General features: G+C 45.3%; 1 protein-coding gene across 9 annotated transcripts in view; it reads right to left on the bottom strand.

The window, feature by feature from the left end:
• RREB1 (ras responsive element binding protein 1) overlaps nt 1-22,487 on the bottom strand; it is a 124,959-nt gene that overhangs the window by 68,896 nt on the left and 33,576 nt on the right. For 2 of the 9 annotated variants that reach the window (XM_054192625.1, XM_054192624.1), the window contains exon 2: nt 2,908-3,027. The exons of 4 other annotated variants lie outside the window; for them this stretch is intronic. Coding sequence is in view for 2 of the 5 variants with exons in the window: in XM_054192621.1 (XP_054048596.1) it covers nt 9,521-9,551 (31 nt within the window). In the remaining 3 variants the exon portion in view is untranslated. Of the gene's footprint in view, nt 1-2,907; nt 3,028-9,520; nt 9,892-22,487 lie in introns of all 9 variants that reach the window. 3 more of the 9 variants (XM_054192621.1, XM_054192620.1, XM_054192623.1) reach the window with 2 other exon arrangements.

Below are 22,487 nucleotides of genomic sequence, written 5' to 3'. Positions count from 1 at the left end.
TTATGTGGTAGCTGACTTAATTTTGAATAAGCACCAGAGTTATTTTCGAGACTGGCCTAAATCTTGTAAGTTGCTTGCTGTATCTACTTAGCACCACCAAAAAATAAGGACCACTTTAAATTATTTGGAGGGGATTTTGTTAAAACAATGCAATTAAGTACTTTAGTCCTTAAAAAAATACAACCAAAGAAAACAACCCTTCCTTCCAAAGTAGACCTATTCATTCCTCTTTCAATCAATACCTAGGACATTAATGTCACCACTGATTCATCCCGGAAAAAGTCAATCTATTGTGCAACTGCGAAGACTCCTGTGTTGGCCAAGGCAACTTTAAGAAAGCTGAGGAGCTTCCCAGAGAACTAAAGTCAGAATTCCTAGTGCTGCTTTTAGCAACAGTGAAAATGAGAAATGCCCATCACAAAGAGAAGAGGCAGGCATACACGCACATATTAACAAACCTGCCTCCTGGTTTAGAAACACCGGCCAGTTTGCTCTCTGTTCTTCTTTCAGGAGGAAAACTATGTATTGTGCCATTTCAGCCTTTCGTAATTTCTGTGAACCATCAGTTATGTTATTTCTGAATCTAAATATCTTCCTGCTAACGCAAAGATGTATAGTCACAGATACTGTTTTCTGTACAATAAAAATTTCCTATTTTGAAAGCAGTCGAAACATCACAACTTAATTTCTGCAAAAATAGGTATTGTTGTTGTATGCTTTTATTTATGTATGTATTTTTCCACTCTCTTGCATGAAGCAAAAATGCACCACTGAAACAAAGACAACTGCATGAGCAGCACACACCAATTTCAGAAGCATAACTTTCTATTTGCAATAGGATATAGAAACAATAAGAATCCTGGGCCAAATCACTCCTTCCTGTGGGAAAACCCGTGGCAGAGTGCCTTTAGGCAGGAACATACTGAGAGATTTCTCTTGCAGCTTTTTTTTAAATTTTTTTTTCTTTACATAAATGTATCACTAAGGATGGGGATGTGGGGTTTTTTTCCACAGCACCTTTGAAACTCCGTGAATCAGACAGACAGCAACCAGCACGGATGCCCTATGCCATTCTGCCTTCAGGACTGCAAGCCTCAGCTCACACGAAATGCCCCTGCTTGGAGGTCTGGAGGTCCTGCTGATGGAGCATTCTTCCTCCCTCTCCCCAAAAGAAAACAAAGACCTCCAGGAAAGAGGACAAACAGGAAATAAGCTGGCAAACAGTGCAGCCTCAGGTTGCATTCAACATCAGACCAAAGCCTCTAGGAAACAGGGAAGTGGTCACAAGCATTCAAGACAACTTCTACTTTGAAGAAACCCCCCAGTGTCACAGTCATCCTCTGTGAAGAGGAGGAAAAGCAGAAAGCAAGAGACAGAGCAAGAGCAATAACACACGTGTGTGGGGGGGAACCAAACCAAACAACGTGGCAGCCCTCTTTGCAAGGCCACACCAAGAAACCTGGCTCTTCTCCGGGAATGCGTCCCCTCCACTTGATGATGTTGCAGAAACCATGAAACTGGGGCAACTTTGATCACACAGAGAAACCTGAGGGGCCTTTAGCTCCTGCTTCTGACAGAGGCCCATTCCTGATGCCCCACGTAACCAGCTCATGGGAGGGTCACTGAGAAAGCAGAGAGCTAAAAAAAAAAAATTAAAAAGGCTTGTTGCTTCCCATTCAGTCTGTACAGGAAGACACTTGCTAGACCTATTTCCTCCTTTGGGATAAAGTGTGACTCCACTGTATGTTAAAGCTGAGCCCATCAACAGTTACTTCCCCCCTTTGCTTATGTGTATGTATTTGTATTTAATTTTCTTAAGACCACTCTCAACAGCTACAGCTGCTTCTCCTTCTGGTGAAGAGCATCGCGGATGAAGCGAAAAGGAGAACAGAGGCCACAGGGGAAGGAAGAAGAAAGGAGAAGAAATGATGAGTCTTCAGAGTCACAGTCACTTGACCTGCCATCGAGAGGCGGCTACACAAGCACGGAGCAGCACGTCCTGGCCCCTGGGAGCTGGTACAAGTCTCTGCTCCAGATTGCTCCACTGTCTTTGCTCATGAGCTCTCCCTTTGGAATAGATAGGAAGAAACACACAATACAGGCAAGGAGGGGGAAAACCTGGTGTGTAGCACAAAGCCGTTCATTGTTCTGCCTTCCGAAAAAAATCCACATTAACGTTAAAGTAGAAGCCATGCACTAATTGGGCCAGGGAAAGATTAACACTCTCAGCCAAATACTTTTATTGGTTTCATTAAACATGCCGTGGTACGTAGTGCAGAACACGGCAGGGAGGAGAAACAGGGGAAACAAATGACAGTTTTAGGAATGTGCACCCCCCCACGCATGCATTTCAAACCACTTTTTCCCATGAGGCCCAAACAGGAATCCTGAGCCCTCTTCATCATTTCCATCCTAGCAACGCTATTACCTTATTCAAGGTTTTCCCAGTGCTTTTTTTTCTAAGTGGTAGAAAAAAACCCAAGGATCATTTAAATGAAGGCCAGACCTTCTAGTATACAAATTTAGATGAGAACAGAACTTCAAAGAGGGATATCGCATTTGAATAAACAAAAGTTTACCGTTTACCCTTGAGATTGTAATACTTAAGGATCGCTATGCTGCGCTCCAAACTGTTTCTGATGCACTGGTCTCCTACTAAGCTTCTACACAGAGGAGCAGATTTTACTCCCAGAGCACACAGCAACACTCCCCTGCACAAATAGTCGCTCCCATCCCGAGAGATGCACGCAATCACCCGCACTAAATTTTGAACGTGATTTTGCATCAAAGCTGGCAGAACGAAAGCGGGTGAAAAGGCATCGTGTGGGAAGAAAAAAGGGTTAATACTATTCAAAGCACTGCCTCCGGGCAAAGGAAAACCAAACGAAAGAAGTTTTCACGACTGACCTTTTTAATACCAACTCTGCCCTTGCTACTGAAGTGTTGGTGCTGACTCGGCACCCCAGCGGTAAAGAATTACAGCGTCACCTCACTGTCACCACTGCTGGAGCACCAGTACAGAGCAGCCTATAGGGAAAGGACAACAAGCATAAAAAGAAAGATAGTGGCATGGGAGTATCTGGTGGTCGTTCTTTCACTTAACATTCGGTAAAAACTAGGAATGTTACCCCAAAGGTTTTGAACTTGTACCTGTAACTACTGCTTTCCTCAAGGGAAAAACAAAACCAAACGAAACAAACCCGAAAAGACAACAACCAAAAGAAGCAACATCTCTTGAAAGGTACTCTCTGAGCACCAAAAGACAGACTACTCCTCCTGCTATGAACTCTCTGAGCTATTAGCGATACAACTGTTTTACCTGTGTTAGTACAGGTATAATACCTTGCTTCCTAAAATAACCCTACAAATCCACAACATCCATATGAGTTTTCTTACCTAACATGTACACAGACAGATAAAGGCAGACACAGAATAAAAAAGTGAAGCACATGCTCATGGCCTTAAAACCGAGCTTGGGACTACCTTCTGTTTTGGGGGCAGAGCAGGGGAAGAAGCACCAAACAAGAACAAGATGACCCCTGTATTTCCAGATTATTTTGTTGCTACAACACCTAACAGGCTAAATTTTAAATAGTCAAACATATTTATTTCTCCTGTTTTGTTTCCTTGCGTGCATGATGGGATACGTGTGTGCATTTAGTTTTTATGTAGGTTTTGAAAGTCACCTTCTGATGTCTTATGGACCACTAATGGTCCTCAGGACTTTGGCTCAGATGACCAAAAGCATCTCTCCATAAAGCATACCAGAATTTGAACTTAGTTAATGCCTTGAGTGAACGACAACTCTGAATCATCATGATACTCTGGTATTACCTTGATGTAATACACTGAAAACAAGGAAGCTACATTAACAGTGAGATGCCTTACCGGCAAAGCAGGGGTTTCCTGGATGAAATTCACTTATATTGTCCAACTGGTTTACAGCAATGCACAGATACACCAGGCAGCCTTAATATAAAATGCATTTGTACCTATCTTCTTGGCCCCGCACTCAATTTGTTAACTTGAACAGGGCACCCACGTTTGCTCCTTTCACAAGCGCTGTGTGCTGTGGGAACAGCCCCCACGCAGGGGCCTGTGGTCTTGCTAGGCTAGAAAGGAGAACCGAGGCACACGCTGCTCGCTCCAGCACCGAGAGCGAAAGCAAAACCCGACAGCCCCCAGGCTCCCAAAAGGAAAGCCCAGGTCTCCGCCAGCACCCTCAGACGCCACCTCAGAGGGTTTGAGCTGAGCCTGGACCGAGGTCCCAATCTGCACTGCCGGTCTCCGGGACGGCAGTGCCACGCCAAACGTACGGCACTGCAAGAGCTGCAATAACCTGCAGCCACATTTCAGCTCAACAGCTGCTGATGAATTTTGAGATTTTCTAACGCCATAGCCCTCATCCCCCCCCAACCCCGACCCAAGACGTATCTATGAGCTGTTCCTCATCCTCGCTGTTCGTATCAGCTTGTGGGTGAGCACCTGGCCCTCCAGGAAGCCTCTGTCACTGAACTGCAAGTCAGCTTTGAGAGCTTGTTCGAGCAAAAAGGATACTGAGATTTGAAGACAGTGTAACAAACCTGGGGCCACAAGCGCCACTTTTAGACAGGGAAAAAAATAAAGTCAGGGCAGAGCAAAACAAGTGGCTGTAAGCAGGCATCCCTCCACGGCTTCCCATGTAGACAACTGCGAACACCATTCCATCCTCATCCTTCAGCCGTTGGGAGGCGGGTGGGGAGGGGGCCCAGCTCCCCCCGCCGTCACTGGGAACCACAGTGACGCCAGGGAAACACGGGACAAGACAGGCCTTGGGCCTTACCCGGCACATCCCCTCCCCTGCGCCCTCCCCGCCGGCTGAGGAGGGACACAAAAGCAATACTGTCTGTCCTTATAAGCTCTGCTTTGCATGTGTTGGGGGAGCGGGGACAGCTGTGCGGACGGCTCACAGAGTTCCAGGAAGTCGATGTGTTTCTTGGCTTTGACTCCAGTTTATTTGCCTTAGATGAAGTGGCGACCCGAGAAAGTCCCTTCGCATCCCCCCCCGCCCCGCCCTGGGCTGGCACCAGCCGCAGCGGGGCGGCGGTCCTTGGGACACGGCCCCGGGGTCTCTCCCCACACCCATCGACCTTCCCTGCTCCGGCCACCGCATCTCTCCCTTGGGCCAGGGCTGGCTCACCTCCCGCCGGGCAAGGGGATGGCTTGGGATGCAGCACGGGAGAGGGTGGGAGCCCAAAGCAGAGCCAGGGACTGGAGTGAGCAGGCCCTGAAGGCTCTTCCCTCAGCAGGCTGGATGGAGGTGTCACGCTGCCTGCCAAAATCGCTGCTGCCCACATGGCCCCGAAGGAGCCGAAGGCAAGGCAAGAGAGCAGAGCGGCAGGGGGAAGCCGAAGCAAGGACCAGCAGGCACCTCCATCCCCCCTGTCTCCCCAGGATGGGGAGGCGAGGGGAGCCCCAGAGACGCTGGGGATGCACGTCCCCGGGACACAAAACCTCATCTGCTGCTGCCGGCGCCTCAGACAAGCAAGAGGGGACAAGGGATGAAAAATGAGGAAAACATCTAAAAGATAGCTCTGTGGGTTTCTTGGGTTTTTTGTTTTGTTTTTTTTTTTTTCATTTTTGCTTTGGCCTGCCAAACCTAGTTAACTTAAAGCCCTGGGGACGGGGAAGCTATAGGTTGATGTCCCATCACCTACATGGCTAAGCAAGCACTGCGCTGAGGGAACGGGATACTTGTCCAAGAGCCCGAGGGGTGAGCTAAACAGATTGCATTTGGGAAAGCCAGATGGAAAACATTTCTGAGTAACGGAGAAGAAAAGCGACCTCCCCTCCAGACAGCCCGAATTACAGCACCCCTTGGCTCCGACCAAGGAGAGGCTGCAGGGACGTGGGGCTGGGCTCGACCGGGTAGCTGTGACGGAGATGCTGACATCCCCGACAATATATGGCCAGTCTAAACCACGGGATATCTTGTCCTTTTAAGGTGGGCCAAGAGCAAGCATCTGTGCAGCAGCAGCACAGCCCCAGCCTGCCATCAATAGCCCCTGGTGTCACTGAAAAAAACAGGGGCTCCTGTGCCGTACCAACTGGCCGTGCAGATGCCCAGGCACCCATCCCGGGAGGAGACAATCCGTCCGGTTGTTCGTCCGCACAGCATCACAGAAACAAGAAGGAACAGTAATAATGAGGGGAAGAAAAGCCACGAAACCATGCGGCTGGGCTGCTCACTGGCAATTGGCGCCTGCAGCTGTTGGGGGGGGAGGGAGGGAGGGCGGGCAAGCCTATCCTCGTCCCCATCCGCGTCCCCATCCCTCACCCCGACAGCCAACAGTTCAGCCAAGGGCAGCTTTGGACCCGGGGCGAAGATTTAAAGCAAATCTCTGGAGGGAGAAACAAGTAAATGTTTCAACCCCTCATGCTTGCTCTTCACATGTAGCCAGAGCTGTGTGTGCGCAACAGGACGGGTTCGGCAGGGATTAGAGAGGGGCAAGATGAATCACGCCAAGGAAGATACAGAAAATCTCCTGTGCTAGTGCCCTGTTTCTTATGTGGCACCCTGGTTGTGATCCTCTTCCTCCAGGCAAGCTTTAAAGAGAGCTTCGCAGAGGGCCTAAATGCACAAGCAATTTTACAAAAAAATGTTCTGGAAATAGGGTAAGCTAAACCAGGAAAAGACTCTTTCCTTTTGGAGTAGCTATGTCCCACATGGCATTTCACCAGTGTAACTGCATCCACATGCCAGCAAATTTCCTTGCACAGGCAAGCCCGAGGGGGACGGCATCGGCTTGTTTACCGCAGAGCCCCCAACACATCCTTTGCAGCCCAACCGTGCTGTCTTTGCAGGAGATGCCACTGCGCTCCCTGCTTGGAGCACAGTACCAGGTAGCTCACCAAAGCACTTTATGCCTCCCAAGACAACGCAGTAAAATGATGCACATGAGAAAAGAAAGAGAAATTACAAGCATTAAAACTCATTTCCTGGTGGCAGTGTTGTCAACCATCGTGATTTTATCATGAGCCCTGTAAAAATCTGATGGTGTTACATTACTGCAGAAAAATCTCATAACTTTTTTTTAAGTCAAAGTTCTTGTTTTCTGGGTTGTGGAGAAAGGACAGAAACATTAAACACTCAGCAAAATACAAAAAGCAAATTAAAGTGAACAGATTAATTTTAAAGCCTCAAGCTTTTAAGGATAATCATGATCTCAGATGTTCAACCTGTAATTTCTTAACATACAGCGATAGTGACACAGAGTGTCCCTTATTTACACAGCACGTTTTGTACCTCCCAAAACTAAAATGGCTTTTTTCTTTTTTAAAGAGGGAAAAGAATTGCAACATCTCAGCACGTTTCTAACGTTTTATTTAAAAGCCAACACAGCTGCACTCTAACACTACTTAAAGATGAGAACCTCCACCAAATTACCAAACTTGTTTTAAGCAGAAAGAGATTCAACATGCAAATATTTTGCAGAGACAATGATTCAAGAGTTTGCAGCTCTTCTCGCTGCTCTTTTCCAGGGAGCATGACTTGCTGACAGGATTAACTACTGCCAGGCTCACGAAGCTGGGAGACAGCTGCCACATGGCAGCCATTTATTACAAAGCTCCACTCCTCTAAAGTTAGGAAAGAGGCAGACTATTTCATCTGTGTTATCAGCAGGGTTCCTCTGCTCCACAGGCTTTGAGACTAGGCTTTCTCTAAACAAACACCTCCTTTTCTCCCCCACCTTGTTAACATCATTATCTTCCTGTCTTCTGTTTCTGGTCAGCACAGGAAATATTCCCCCTATCACACTCTCCAAACAACAACAACAAAAAATCTATAATCAAGATGATTTAAAACGTTCAGAAACACCCATACGCCCCAAAATAGATTTTTTAATTAGAGAGTTGTATCTTGAAATTTTAAGGGGGGAAACCACATGCTACAGAGAGGAAAGAGAGATGTGCTGGAGCAAAGGGATTCAGAAGTGTGCTGTACAACCCTCGCTCTCCCATCCTCCCTAGGAGGCATTTGTAACTTCAGCCTCCAACTGCAATGCCCAAAGTGGCTACACAGCTTTTTCATGAGCAAGATGACCTGTAGCGCAACCATGAGCAACACAACCCTTCCTAGCTCATACCTCCATAGCAGGCAGACCCTGAGCAGACCCACTAGCCAAAAACCACCCTCCTGCCCTGCACTGTATAAGGCACAAACAGGTCTCATGTTAACCATCTCACACAATCTCCTAGGGACCAGGAACAGACATACACCATCTACATCATCTCCGTGTGATACTAAGCATAGATGACCATCGCTTACCATTCTCCTGTTGTTCGAACCAGAGATAAGAGACGCAAGCTAGCTATTTAATTTTACCTGGGGTTATTCTAGATATGTATTTGCCACAGATGCCAGAGTACCACAAATCACTCAAACTGAGGTTTATTGCTTCCCCCAGGTGACAGGAGAACCCAGCCTTGAGAAAAACATCTCTCTCCCATCACTGATGAACAAGTTGCCAGAGTCTTGTAAGCACACCCACTGGCTTATACCAGCTAGGCAGGTAGCCGTCAGGGTTGTTTGCAGAGCTCTAAATTCTGAAATACAACATTTCTTTCATGTTTTAGTTAGGTAAATTAATTACAGCAGTACATGGTGCTGGCAAGCCTCTCCAAGTTGAGCTCCTCACAGGAAAGCCACTAGGAAATTTTTAAACAGCAGTGCTACTTGCCAATTATATTCTTCAGTACGAGTTTTCTTTCTATTTTGAAGTACACACAGTGAAACTAACCTGTGGGAGGTGCTTCCCGAACACTGACAAAATGAAGCAGCATCTGTTAATTTTCATAGACTGCAACACGTGTGCAAAAAACGGGCACAGGGACCCAGTTCAACAATTTCTTATGGAATTCAGAAGTCCCTCAGCTTCATCAGATGAGTACAAGAAGACTCCTCAGAAAGGAAGTATCCCTATCTGACTTGAAAAAGATGTATTTTCAAAACAAGAACTGCATACACACACACACACACACACACACACACACACACACACACACACAGAGATCCCCCTTCATCCACAACCACATCCAACTGCTGAACTTCCAAGTTCCTTGTAATATAGTTTTTGCTCTGGGACTTTAAAAGCCTAGCAGGCATTTCTAGAGGATTTTACAAAGTACACAGGCCCGGCCTTGTAAAAGCTCATGAGGAATCCACGGAGGTCATCGTGGAGCTTAGACAGTCTGCAAACAGCATAATCCACGTGCTGGTGAGGTAAGGAATGACCAAAGTCGGGCAGAAAGGCCTGGAGACTTCTGCAGTGACCAGCTTCTCCAACAATGCTGTAAACCCTGAAGGAAATGCCTGCTGATCTTCAAGGCCCTTCAGTAGGAACAGCCTTAAATTTCCTGAACATGAACATTCTGGTTGCGAGGCCACAATCCTCTTATGCACAGAGAGAAAAATATAAAGCAAACAAAAAACGATAAAATCCACTAAGGTTAATAACCGCAAATAACCAGTGAGACTGACCCTCTACTCTGCAACGAGCTGTCGGATCCATCCAGCAAAGTTTTGATGCTCCTCGGCACAACAGCCACACGGATCAAGCAGCAGCTTACAATCTCTGCAGCTTTCCTTTTTCTATTCCAGGCAGTCCTCCACACGTGTAGACTCCTGGAACGCAACACTCAGTTGTTCGGACTAGGAGGGGATGCTACAGCCTGTAGCTGTACAAGGTGTCCACCGTAACGATATCAAGACCACTGCAGTGCGCTGCACTGCTGGCAGAATTTTAGGTACAGCCTTCAGTCGCCTGACGGGCTGCACAGGCGACCATGAATAAAGGGTAGTCTGGACACCTGCACACTGCAAAGAATTGCAGGAAGTTTATTTCAGGAACGCTGGGGAAAAAAAAAAAACAGACAAAATTGTGAACAGGTTTCTTCAGTAAGTGAAGTTTCAAGTTGCTACTCCTCCAGCCAAAAACGTTTGCTGCTAGTCCAAAACCACCCTCCTCTTCCAAAAAACCAATTCCACCGCTAGTGCTTCACACATTGCCATCAAACAGATGATACAGACAATTCTTCCCACAATTCACGTATAAAAGGGAAACTCATTTCCTTCTGCTGACTCCCATTGACATATAATATACCACAACGTTAGTCTGAAGCAAACTAGTATGAATTATGGATAGGTTCAACCCAATTCTGGGTAAAGTAGTACCTGCAAGTGTTCACCATAGAGAAAAACAAACGACAACAACAAAAAAAATCAACCGAGTGGCTTGTGCATGCACCCACCCCAGTTTCTGTGTAGGACAGCAAGACAGTGGAACCTTGACTAATCACTTTCATATATGCACACAGAGCAAAGCAACACTGAAGTATCATAATCAGACCTATGATACTGAAATTCATACTTCTTTTCAGGAGTGACATTCCCACGTGAACATTTTCGCAGTCACATATACATACGTGCCCACACAGTCACTTTCTTTTGATTATAAAAATGAAATCACCTCGCTTTATAGTTTTAAGCCAGTACATGCTATGGCAATATATATTATATATAACATTAATCTTGCTGAGGTCACTTAGAATCTGCTCTACGACCAGAGGCGAACAAGACATAAAGTGTTCTAAAAGAGTCACACACACACAAAAAAAAAAACAACAACAAACTGATATTGTTCTTTGATTAGGTTACAACTCTTTAAAGGAACAAACTGTATTTCTACCCAATTGACAGATGCCATCCTCCAAACTTCATCTAGAAATTATGTTCATTCAGAGCAAAAGACAAAGAAAACCTCGACACCAAAACCCGTACTTTCACTCAGATACTAAATAGCAGGAGCTATGTTCCAGTTCCAGTTCAGATATTATTGTTTTGTAGTACGTTTTATACGCCTTATGGAGTTCAACTGTTCAATATAAAGAGATACAAGAGAAGAATTCAAGAAATCCGTAGCCATCTCACCCGTAGACCTGACAAGCTTTGAATGAGTTAAACCAAGATACTAAAAGGAGAAAGCAAGGAAAACCACCAGCTAAATAAATTATTTTTCACTGTAAGGTGAAAGACTTTTCTCAATCTACCCACTCATTTCACACATGCTAACGTGCAAGTATCATTCTACCAAAAATTAGAAGAGAGTCACCACCAGATTTGTTTCACTTGTTCCTTCACCTGAACTTCAAACAGGGTTTCTGAAGCTAAAAGATTTCACCATCCCTACTTACTGACAGCTGAAGACAGAAACTGTCCGTTTCCTCATCTGTTAAGGTCTGGCATGCCACGGATGCTGGGGAGGTAGGCACTTTCATAAACAGAAGTGGCAGCAGCAACATGTTCAGTGTATTTCATGCCGAACTTGAAACGTGATTCAATGCAGATTTGACATAAAAAATATGAAAGCTGACAAGTTCAGCAGTTCCTCAGCAAATATACTCCTCTGGAACTTCCTAAAATCTCTAAACATGGATAATTTCTGAAGTAACGAGGTCTTTAAAATAGCAGTAAGCAAGCTCCCCGACGGGTGGGGTAATTGGGAGGGTTATCACACCTCTGGGGGAAGTCACAGGCTCTATCTTGGCAGTGTTTCATCCCTTCATGTACCCAGGGGACTGATTAGTTCATGATAAGCAATTAGGCACCCTAGGGAGGACAGTTAACCGTCTTACCAAAACAAAAAGGCTGCACAAATGTAAGTCTCACTAGATTAAAGAAACACTATCTGAAGAACAGCAAATTTGTGTTTGTTCCCTTCTACTGGAACTAGCAAATATTACATTTTGCGTACATATGGCACACACAGATCTCAGAAATCCCAAATTTGAGCACGTACTTGCTGCTAAATTGGTAACAAATGCTCTGAAGCATTTTCTTTCCCAAGACACCAGTGCTGTGATGCAGGAAAAAAGGAGGAGGGACGGAGGGGAGGAATACAGTAAATAATGATTAGCCTAGAAATAACAATCTCATTCATTTAAATTCTCTTCCTCGTTGTTAAAATAGTCCCCAACCAAGGATGAGCTGCAGAAAGCTGGGACCTGGGAAGGCTATATACAGCCAAATGCTGGTTGATTTCAGAACAAAACCTCCAGTCAGCAGCAGTCCCACCATTACATGTTCTGCTCCTAAAAAAGTTCTGGGAAGCTCCTGCCCACTGTGAGGCTTGCAGTGAGGCTCCTATGCGTGTCACAATCCTACCCATGTTAAACATTTCTCTCTGGTGAAGCAGAGGGACGAATTCACCTTTTGCCTGCCAACTGATGTAAAAGCTCCAACACACACCAGAGCTGCCGATGACGCCACTTCTGACTTACATCAGGCCCAGTGTATTTCAAAGTACTTTGACGGCTTAAAATATGAAGGAATGCGTTTCAATAAGATGACCCCCTGTTCCTTTCTGTCCTTTTATCTTTTCTTAACAGTTTGCCATCCAGTGATAGGAGGGAACCCCAGCTGCATAGCCTGAGCTTTTATCTTCTGCTGACCATGCAACAACACAAAGCTCAGCACTGGATTTCCTGCTGCTTGCCTAAAGGGGCTGTTCAGCTTGTTTAAATATTACTTGCCTTGGGAGCCTTGGAGTTGTGCCCAAGCACTGTACTGTATCTTCCCAGCATCCATTTCAGCATGTGCTTTAAAGGTCTTTAGGTTCGATGTACTATGCTCTCCCTCGCTACAGGAGGAGCCTGATGCCTTTAGAAAAAAAAAAGAAAACCCACCCAACTCCTCCCTCTCCCCCCAGCCCCCCCATTAATCCCCCTGCCTCATTCCGTTACACAGCTAACAGAAGTCCCTCCTCATCCCCAAAGCATGCTAACATGTTTAGTCCAGTAAACAGAACCAATTACAACCAAGGCAAAAGACATTCTGGTATGAAAGGCTACAGTTAGGAACAAATCAGATCCCCTATATCATATACAGCAAGCTATCAACGCTCACTGAGCAAACAACCGAGAAAGTACAGTAGCAAAAGTGGGCTTTTAAACCGAGCTGTGTTACAACAGCCTCTTGTCATGCTAGATTTGGGGAGTCTCCACAATGGATTTTACACAAAAAAGAATCTTCAAACATGACCTTCTCCCAGTTTGCAAACTTAAGGCACGCACTTTCCTCATGCAGAGAAGTGATGGAAATAAAACACGGCTTTTACAAAAACAGAAAGGCTATTCCAGCCTTCATGAATTCTTTCGGAAGCCCTCCTTTTCACAATTACCATGCCACCGAGAGGCTGAGTTCTGGCTACAAGGTCAGCAGGGAGATAACCTTGGCCAATAGAAACGATCTGCATCAGCCCAAAGGCAGCGCCAGGCGGCCACCCATTAAGCAGCCCAGCAGGCCTCACTGTTAACCTGTTTGCAGCCGATAACAGCTGATACGGATGGAGAAGGAGGAGATAAAAATCCAGACTGAAAATCTATTTGTGGAAGTTGTGGACACAGCAGCTCAAATGCAGAAAACTTTAGTGAATACTAAAGTTTGTGAGAATTGTCCTGTAAAAACATGTCTCTCATACGCCACGGCAGCTAAGATGCAGCCCTATACATATACCCGCCACAGGCTGATGGAGAAATACAGTTGCAAAGAAACTCGAGGCTGGAAGTGAAAACCTGTTTTTAATCCATTCTGCTTCGCCTCAGCCTGCAGTGTACAGACCGATTTAACCTGATGTAAGCCATGGCTGTCATTCAGAAGGACAGACTGCCAGTCCTTGCTTCACCCCGCAGCTCCAGCCACACCTTCTCCCTCCGGCCTCGTGCCAGTCCTAGCGTTTGAACAACCACACGGTTGATCCGGGATCATGGAATTGATCTGGTTTGGGATTTGCATTTGTTTGGGGTTTTTTTTGTTTTTCACTTAAAAACGTACACACATATAGTTTCATCAACAGCCTTCACACAGGGGAGCTGAGGCATCGTCAAATTACACCCTCTATTTGAGTGAGGGATGAGAGACCTGAGCAAGAATGTTGTCGGTAACTCTACTCCCGTGGTGCTGCAGTACCAGGGAAAGATGAAAAGATGTAGTGGAATGAACCCACAGCCCGCTCCATCTCCAGACTCCCACCTCCCGCTCCCTTCTCTCCAGCTCAGAGCTCACTTGCAATCCCTCTGCCATAAAGAACACTCCTATCCTTTAAAAGCCTACCTGAAGTTCAGTTTTCCAATTAAACCCAGTGAAAATAAGTTCACAATAGAATAAACTACCACAATTAAACTGTCTGCACCACACCTCGCCCATGGCATCCCTGGAAGAAGGGAGGAAGAGAGCAAGAGCAGTCTCAAGCAAAGAGTTAGTAATTTTCTGCTTACTTACCCAATTTTTCCTAGATCAAGGACTGAGTGTACCTTTTGCACAGTGCCAGGCACAAAACAAACACAATTCCAAAATATCCCCTTCCCTCTGCCTTTACACAGCTGAACTAAGCATCATTTTCAACTTTTTTGTTTGTTTGTAAACATTGGTAAATGACCTTTTCCACACACACAAAGACAAAATTTACCCCCTCCAGTACAACTCATGCTTCATTAAGTCACATTAGTAACAATGCTGAAACAGTCTGCCACCGTGTCCCACCACAGGTACCAAGCACAGCTCCAGAGTCCCCGGTAAGTAGGGCGAGCAGCTCACCTGGAGTCCTCAGGTACTTTAGAAACAATATTTACAAACCTTGGGCCCTTGGACTTGAAATACAGCACAGTGGGAATGGCACACGTGCTCCTGCATGGGCAATTGACCCCCTCCAGAGAGCGGTACGTATTGTAAAGTGCATCACCTTAAGGGGACGGGATGGGACAGAAGTGGAGAAAAGAAACCAAAGCTGCAGAGGGAAGGGACGTTGCCTGGCTGCATGTCCTCAGGCACTGCTAGCTCACGTTGCTTGCACCATCTGATCGCTCAAAGCTAAACATGGAATGTAGGTAGCAAGTCATAACGCTGCGCAGGGCTGGAGACGTGACCCATCAGCTGTTTCTGCATTATAATTATTGCACTGAGGCACAGCAGGACCGAAAGTTTGCCTGGGCAGATTTCTGCGACGTTTTGGTTTGTTAAAAATGACACAAAAGGCCGCATGCCGCTTTCACATTTGCGACTACAGTCGCTGTTCCGCAGGCCCGGCATCCCATCCTTAAAATCCTCAATCCGCAAGAAAAGCAGAAGGCCCAGAACTATTTCGCTTTATTCAAAACTGTATTAAGAAGTCAGATTTCACAGGGCTGTGATCTCTCTCTCCCCACCCTCCACAAGACAGAAAGGAGCTTCACACAAAGATGCAGCGAAGCAGCACTCCTGAACCACCATTCTCTGCATTTCTAAGCTCATCTTGGTCACTTCCCCTTCAGGCCACTTCTGCTCCCAGGCCTTCTCTCAATCTCTTTTTATTTTTAAAGTTTCTGCTACTAATAAAAAAAAAATGAAAACCTTATTGCAATACCATCATTTCCTTGTATTACCATATTCTCTAGTGAACTGATTAATTCTCAGCGATCCTGACCCTTAGCTCCCACTGGGCATCAAGCGATGCAAATGGTTTCTTTCAGCTCTTCCTCCATTTTATTTTTGTCCTAGCATGCACTGAGCACCAGCAGAGGACTACGTTTGGCAACTCTGGACTTAAAAACGCCAAGTATCTTCACTGGTACTGCTGGAAAGGAACACTTCACTTTCAGGCAATTCGATTGCTTCTGTAGCATGCTCAGAACTGAGCAAAGCTCAAAGAGAACAGGTCAGTAAAGAAAATATTTAAATCAATGTATATTCAAAACATGTTACTATCCGGGCTTTGCCCTCTGAGTGAAGTTATTAGAAGCACAGCTTTGTCAGGCAGGGATGTGAATTTTAGTGCAACAGGTCAGCAAGAAATAACAACAAAAATTGTAGGACAGCAACAACAGTACACAGGCAAAGCATTTCTGTCACATGAAACGTCGCAGGCAGTGCAAATCTGGATAGCGCAGCCCCTTTCCAAACCTTTGGGAGCCTTAAGGAGCCCATGAGCATTCGCAGGCCGGAGGGATGCTCTCAGGAGATCACTCAGAGCTACCTCAAGGTTCCACCTCAAGGTTCCTGTTTGATACCATGTGGACTCCCCCTGCCCTCCCTCCCATCCCTCAACCAAACAAAATAAACATTTTAGCACTTTTAGCATATTTCCAGACAAAGACGGAATACAAAGGGATATCCCCCAAACTTCAAGGATGCCATTTTTTGCAGGAGCAGAGTGGCACAGGGATGCCAGGCTGGGAAGGCACGTGGACGGGAAGAAGACACCAGTAAGCTACAAACCACGCTCTCGTAGGTCACAAAAGCACACTCGAGGCTAACAGACCAAAACTTCTGTTAGCACAAGAAGAGCACCCATCTCTAAGAAACCACTTCCTATCTTATTCTCCCCATCCCCTCCCTGATAGCCTTCTCCCTATTGTAATTTGGAACAGCCAAGCAACTGATCTCTAACCATCCATCAGAAGAATTGGCTAATACAACGTCACCCGGCCCACCACACGAACAAAAACCACCAACGAATCCAGCTAGTGGTTAACTGCAAATTTTTGCTTGTACTGATGGTATTACACTGCCGAGGGTTCCCTTGCCTTTGCACCGCATACACTGCCCTCTTAGAAACCCCCTCTGCTCAAACTCAGATTTACAAATACATGTACAGATATTCTACACATCTGCTTCCACCTGGTGGATTACCAGAGATGGAGACTGCAGCGTTTTTAAAAACAAACGTGTAAACCCACCTCTAAAATTAGTTGCATGGTAATTCTGTGGGCAAGAGCAGAGGGGAAGAGCGGCTGGGCTCAGGGGGGAGGGGGAGGTTTGCTAGAAATGGAATACTAATTGCTAAACTGTTTAACCCATTTTGAAATTCAGGTTTTTTCTCTCTTGGAAAACAAACAATAAAAAAGAGATTTTTCTTTCATTTTGAGGAGTTCCTCGAAACAGAGGAGGACAGAGTTATTCAATATTGCTCTGGGCGCTTAACACAAATAAATTACTTCAATCAAGTGTCTTGTCAAAAAACTTAAAGTACTCTTTCCAGGTCTCCCCTTCCATAATCAAGCAAAAAAAGGACTTTTAAAATGCGCATTAAAATACATGTTATACATACATACTGTATATAATCAAAACAAAATCCTACAGTAATTTATTGCTATCCATAACTACAGAAACCAGGTGTTCTTTTAACACTTCGGCAAAGCAAATAAACGTCAGGGAGTATCCTGAGATACTCACTGTTGTAAAACCTTTCAGGTCTGGTTTCTAAAAATTTCCTTGCTATGATACCTGCAAATGCAGCTTTGCAGTAACTTCCAGTTCCGTTTTCATATGCATATTTTTAAAGATAGCAGCTGCCTTCGCCCTGCATATACAGCATCGGGGGTACTTCATTCTTGGTGGCTGAAGTTTCCAGAAAAGCCAACTCCAGAGATCCTAGGTGTGGCACATTCCTATACTCCTCCTGACTGGAAGCGAAGGTAAATATTACTCCAGCCTCAGTCTGTTTCCCTCTTGCATCCACAGCAGTTTAGTAAGATACAGTCAGCAGGCTATTGCAAATTACACTTAAGGGCTCATTACAAATCAAGGCCTCGGTCTGGCTAATGAATTGATACTAACAGGCCCATTCTATGGAAGAGACCCATTAGCTTCAATAGAAGCTACGGAGGTCCCAGTGCAAGCCACGGTCTGCAAGGGAGGGCTGTGTGGCCCCCGCTTCAGGGAGTTTATTTCCATCACATGAACAGATATTACCGACTTCTGGGCCTTTGTTTTTATTTAGGAGACCAGCGACGTTTGGCAAGGTGTGCAGATCTCGTCAGACAACTTTCAAGCTACCCTTACTCCATATGGAACAGAAGTGCCTACAAAGTCAAGCACAGTCACGAGAACAATGTTTTCATCTTACCACTGACAAACCCCTCAACCAGAAAGTCGATGCCTGTTCATCACACTGCAAGAGTCACGCATTCCCCGCGTGTTTTTTGCATTCCCCACGTGTTTCTTGCACGTGAAAGAGCAGACAAATACAGAGGTATACAAGACCGCTAAATCACCGACTCAAGATGTGGGACTAGGCTGCCAACTTCAGTATTCACAGAACTGAAATGACTTGCTCTGGTCTGGAGTAAAAGGGACACGAGGATGCTTGGCTTTCATTGGGTCATGCACGGTCCTTTTTACCATCCGTATTGCAACAGACATTAACAACAGAACACACTGAGGAAATCATCACTGCCCACGATTATCAGCTATGATAATCAATAGCTAGCTTAATCAATCAATAGCTGTAACTGCAATCTCCCACCTGTGTTGCCCTTCCCAAATCTCAATGCCCCTGCGTTACAGCTTTGAGGACCAGAAGAACAGGTCAGACTTTCTCCCCCATTTTTAGGGATTCTAGGTTTGTTGTGTTTTTTTCTTCTTTCCAGTAAGAAAAGAGAGGACATGAAAAAGAATTCAAAACCTAAAGTTACTTTTCCCTTAGCTACATTCTTAGAAATGGCTGAAGAATATTTTTTGTTATTATTTTTCTTTCAACCAAAACAAATGTGGCCTGAAGCTAAACACCTGACATGTAGTGTTTCAGCACAAATGGTTAAAGCTTGGTAGAGCTGCATGCAAGAGAAGACAGAAAGCCGCCTGCTGATCTCCAACTGAAAATCCTCCTGGCAGCCCAGCTCCTTTCATGCAGAGGAACTTACTGACGTGCTCTCTCCATTCCTGTCCCTGATGACTCTCTCAGTATACCTGGAAATCAGGAAGCTGACTAAGCTCCCTAAAAACTGGTCTGGTCAGTCGCAGTCATCCCCGCTCCAAAACGGTTAAAACGGATGGTTTGACATCTCAGCGGATGAAGTCTCAGACTACACTGATGGAAACGCCAAGAAATATTGAAAGTATCTTTTTTCCCTTGAGTTCAGTGGCTGTCACAGCCCCTCATCCCAAAAGTCAAGAGAGATTTCCAAGGCATTTTTGGGGTTGCTGACTTTAAGCCCATAGGATAAACTCCATTTGTGACGGTTCACAAGTGAGAAAATGTTTGCTTGGAAAAAGAAAGCAGAAAAAAACTGCAATCCTCTCACAATCACTCAAGTCCAAGAGCCACAGCCTTAGCATTGCCAGTTTCCCATCTCATTAAGTGTCTTGCAATACTTGTTTTTGTAATCGTTTTCCATGCTGTCTACACAAAAAGCTATCTCAGAAGCCAGAAGAACTACATTCCTTAAACATGGACCCTTTCCAGACTCACCCCAAACCTTCTGTGCTTAAGGTCCTATACATACATGAACACACAGATCACTACAGGCCCAGCAGTTAATTCATTTTCAAGTTGCCCTAATTTTGAGGCTAAACACTTCCTAAACTCCTCCATCCCTGATGTTCCCTTAGCTCTTACAGGGAAGCCAGCCTGCCTCCTGCTTTCTCTCCATTCACAGTTGCTAAGACTCCACTGCAGCCTACCGAGTTCCTCTCCCATAGGCCGCATAAGTGTGCTACCATGCACGCAGACTGCGATTCACATTAACTACTACATACGCAGCATCTTTCTTTCCAAGAACTTCACAGTGAGTAGTTACTTGTTTTCCAGTTTTTTCCTTTTCTGCTCTTTTTTAAGACACGGACACCTCCTCCCCCTCTTTCCTCATCACCTCCACTCAGGAAGACTGAAGCTCACAGATCCCACGGTAGATGGCAAGGCCTTTGAATCGGCGGCTGCTAGCTGGTCTTGAATCGCCTTGGGTAAGGTTCAGGCAAGAGACAGAGCACAAATACTCTTCCAGAAACTTTAAAATCCAAATGCGAATTCTCCACCTATCACCTTCAATGTCAGGCAATAAAAATGATAATAAAAGAAGTCACAGTACGAGAGGCCATCGGCTAGCTGTCTGGGGTCTGATGACTGCTGACAAGTCCTTGGGAGGAAGGGATGGCAATCCAGACATCGCTGGTGGTTGTCTCCCTTTGCCTCTCCACCAGATCCTGCCCAACTGACCAGGCCCCACGTTCAGCTCACCCGAGTTCCTACGTCTCTCAGATGTAACGAACAAATAACGGCTGAACACCACTAACGGCTGCTTGAACCCAGCAGTGTCTACATCCTCTCCTCATCCTCTGGCGATGCCACAGACATCCCAGGGCTCAACAACACCAACTCAGGGGTACAACGAAAAATAAACCAGCGGTCACTTCCCGAGGTCAGAGTGTACCTACAAATGTAGGCTCACAATGTGACACACATTTATTTTCTTCGTGTACTTTATGTCCTCTATGCCTAGCTCACAGGAAATGCTGTTTTGGAAAGCTTTTTAAGAACAAAAAAGCCCAGTCCTTCCAATTTTTGTGCAAGTAGCAAATCCTCCAATACTTGTTTTGTGTGCTTAGGGCCCTAAAAGCTGCCAGATATAGTTGAAAGAGCGGGGGGGAAAGAGAGATTTCTGTGATGAATCCTACTTTTCAAAAGGTTTTAGAAATACATGTATGATCAAACAGAGGTTGCTCAAATCAATATGTAAACTCAGAATGGAAACTATCCTAAAAATCACTATGCCATTAGGTTTTCTAATTATATTTATTTACAGTTTTGACAGCAAAGGACAAGTAGTCTCCTATAGAATAAAATTATTTTTCAACTTCAAGATACAATTAACACAGGAATTGGTATCTTTGCACCCTTCCTATGCATTCGTAGCATAGACTCAATGGTAGAAACACGAGGATGCATACCTGCAAGGTTCATAACCACACCTTTGCATTTAAAAAGATTACTGAGCAATCTAACAAAAGGGTGTTTACTTTTAGTGCGTACAATTCTGTACTACTCAGCCCATTTGCAATCTGTAGTACTGATATCATTTAACATTGGAGACAAAGGGACCCATGCTTCTCCATCAATCAGAATTAGCAAACCCACAGAAGTCAAAATAAAACCAACCAAGAGACAGAAGAATCAGGCCTTTGCCTGATCAGGGATGCTAAGCTACTGTCTCCTGTGTGGTTAATTTCGATGAGCTTGTTGAAGCACAGCCTTTAGCCAAGTGCTTTTTCATACAAACTCATCCATAGCGCAGAGACGATTAATCATCATTTGTTACTCACCTTCTGGCAACACCCACCTTAAGCTTGGCACCGTTCAGACACATCAGGAAAGACAGTCCCAGTCTGAAGGCTTTGCGGTAAAAGGGAGCCATTTCTGAGACCCGATCCTGATGGACAGACAACTACAGACACCCGTGGTACTCCGCATGGTTACTGGGATCTGCCAGAATAAAGCTGCTCACAGGATAACTTAAACACGAATGCAATTCTTTCTAAAAGGGACAAGGTACATATTAAATACACCGTCTCTGCCTACTTTTCGGCGCCTGTCAACTGCTACTAGAGTTACGGTACAAGTTAAGTCTTGTGAAAGGATTTTGCTGAAGAAATTATGGTGAATCTTCATAGACTTATCGATCAGAGCACCTCACTTGGTTACGGTACATAGGAAAGTAGTTCTTCTGTTCTTCTGCAGCATTAGTAACTTCTCAAACAAAGAAGCCTGATTGAGGCAGACAGTGAGGGGCTTATCAGCTTAGGAAATGGGAAGGATGGTCCAATTAACTGCCAAGCAGTCAGACATAATTCACTCTGACGAGGCCAATGAGAGACAAGTCGGAGAAATGCATGTCCTGTCCATTTATGTAACACCCAAACATTCTCCCCTGCAAAGTCTCCCCTTCTGGAGGTGTTGCCTAAATAAGGAGAAAGTCATTAAAGGAAAATCTACCTGTATGGATCTGCATCTAACCAGCACCCTCTCTGATTAAGCAACCGTCTCAGTCGTACAGGAGACATCGCCTGTTGCTAAACTGCTGGACCCAGGCACTAACAGCCACCACCAAGCAGACAGCCAGAAAGCTCTGCGCAAGGTTATCTGGGGTCCACACCACTGCACTGTCTTGTCACACACCAAGGAACGGGGCAAGAAGCAGAAGGCGCAAAAAGGCAAAAATACCCCACCCCGGTCTAGGTAGGCAGGCTTCATCTCCTTTTCCTGAACCACTTCTGCTAGCACAGAAAGACTCAGAACAGTACTGAAGTAATTTCACAATGTTAAAAAAAAAGGGGAAAAAAAAAAAAAGCTCAAGGCAAACCACATGTAACAACCGATTAAGAAAGCTGTGAATTCAGCCGCAGTACTGCCCTTCATGTCCTCTGCCATGCTCAGCATGGGGTAAACAAAAAGAGGGGACAGAGAAAGAGGAAGGGGAGATGCTAGAATGAAGAGAATGTTCTCAGTGAATCACAGCTCTAGCTTGGGACCCATCATCTAGGAGGCAACAGGCTTTTAAAGCGGAGAGAGGAGAAAAAAGAAATTTAAAAAAAAAAAAAATAGTTCCCGAAACATTGATTCATAAATATGAGCTTTGTCTGATGTTTACGGAAAGAGTGGAACCTTTAATCTGCAGTGAAAATGCACATGTGGGACCCGGTC

The sequence above is a fragment of the Rissa tridactyla genome, chromosome 2 (assembly GCF_028500815.1).
Source record: "Rissa tridactyla isolate bRisTri1 chromosome 2, bRisTri1.patW.cur.20221130, whole genome shotgun sequence".
Taxonomy (NCBI): Eukaryota; Metazoa; Chordata; class Aves; order Charadriiformes; family Laridae; genus Rissa; species Rissa tridactyla.
This window is presented reverse-complemented; position numbering and strand designations above follow the sequence as displayed.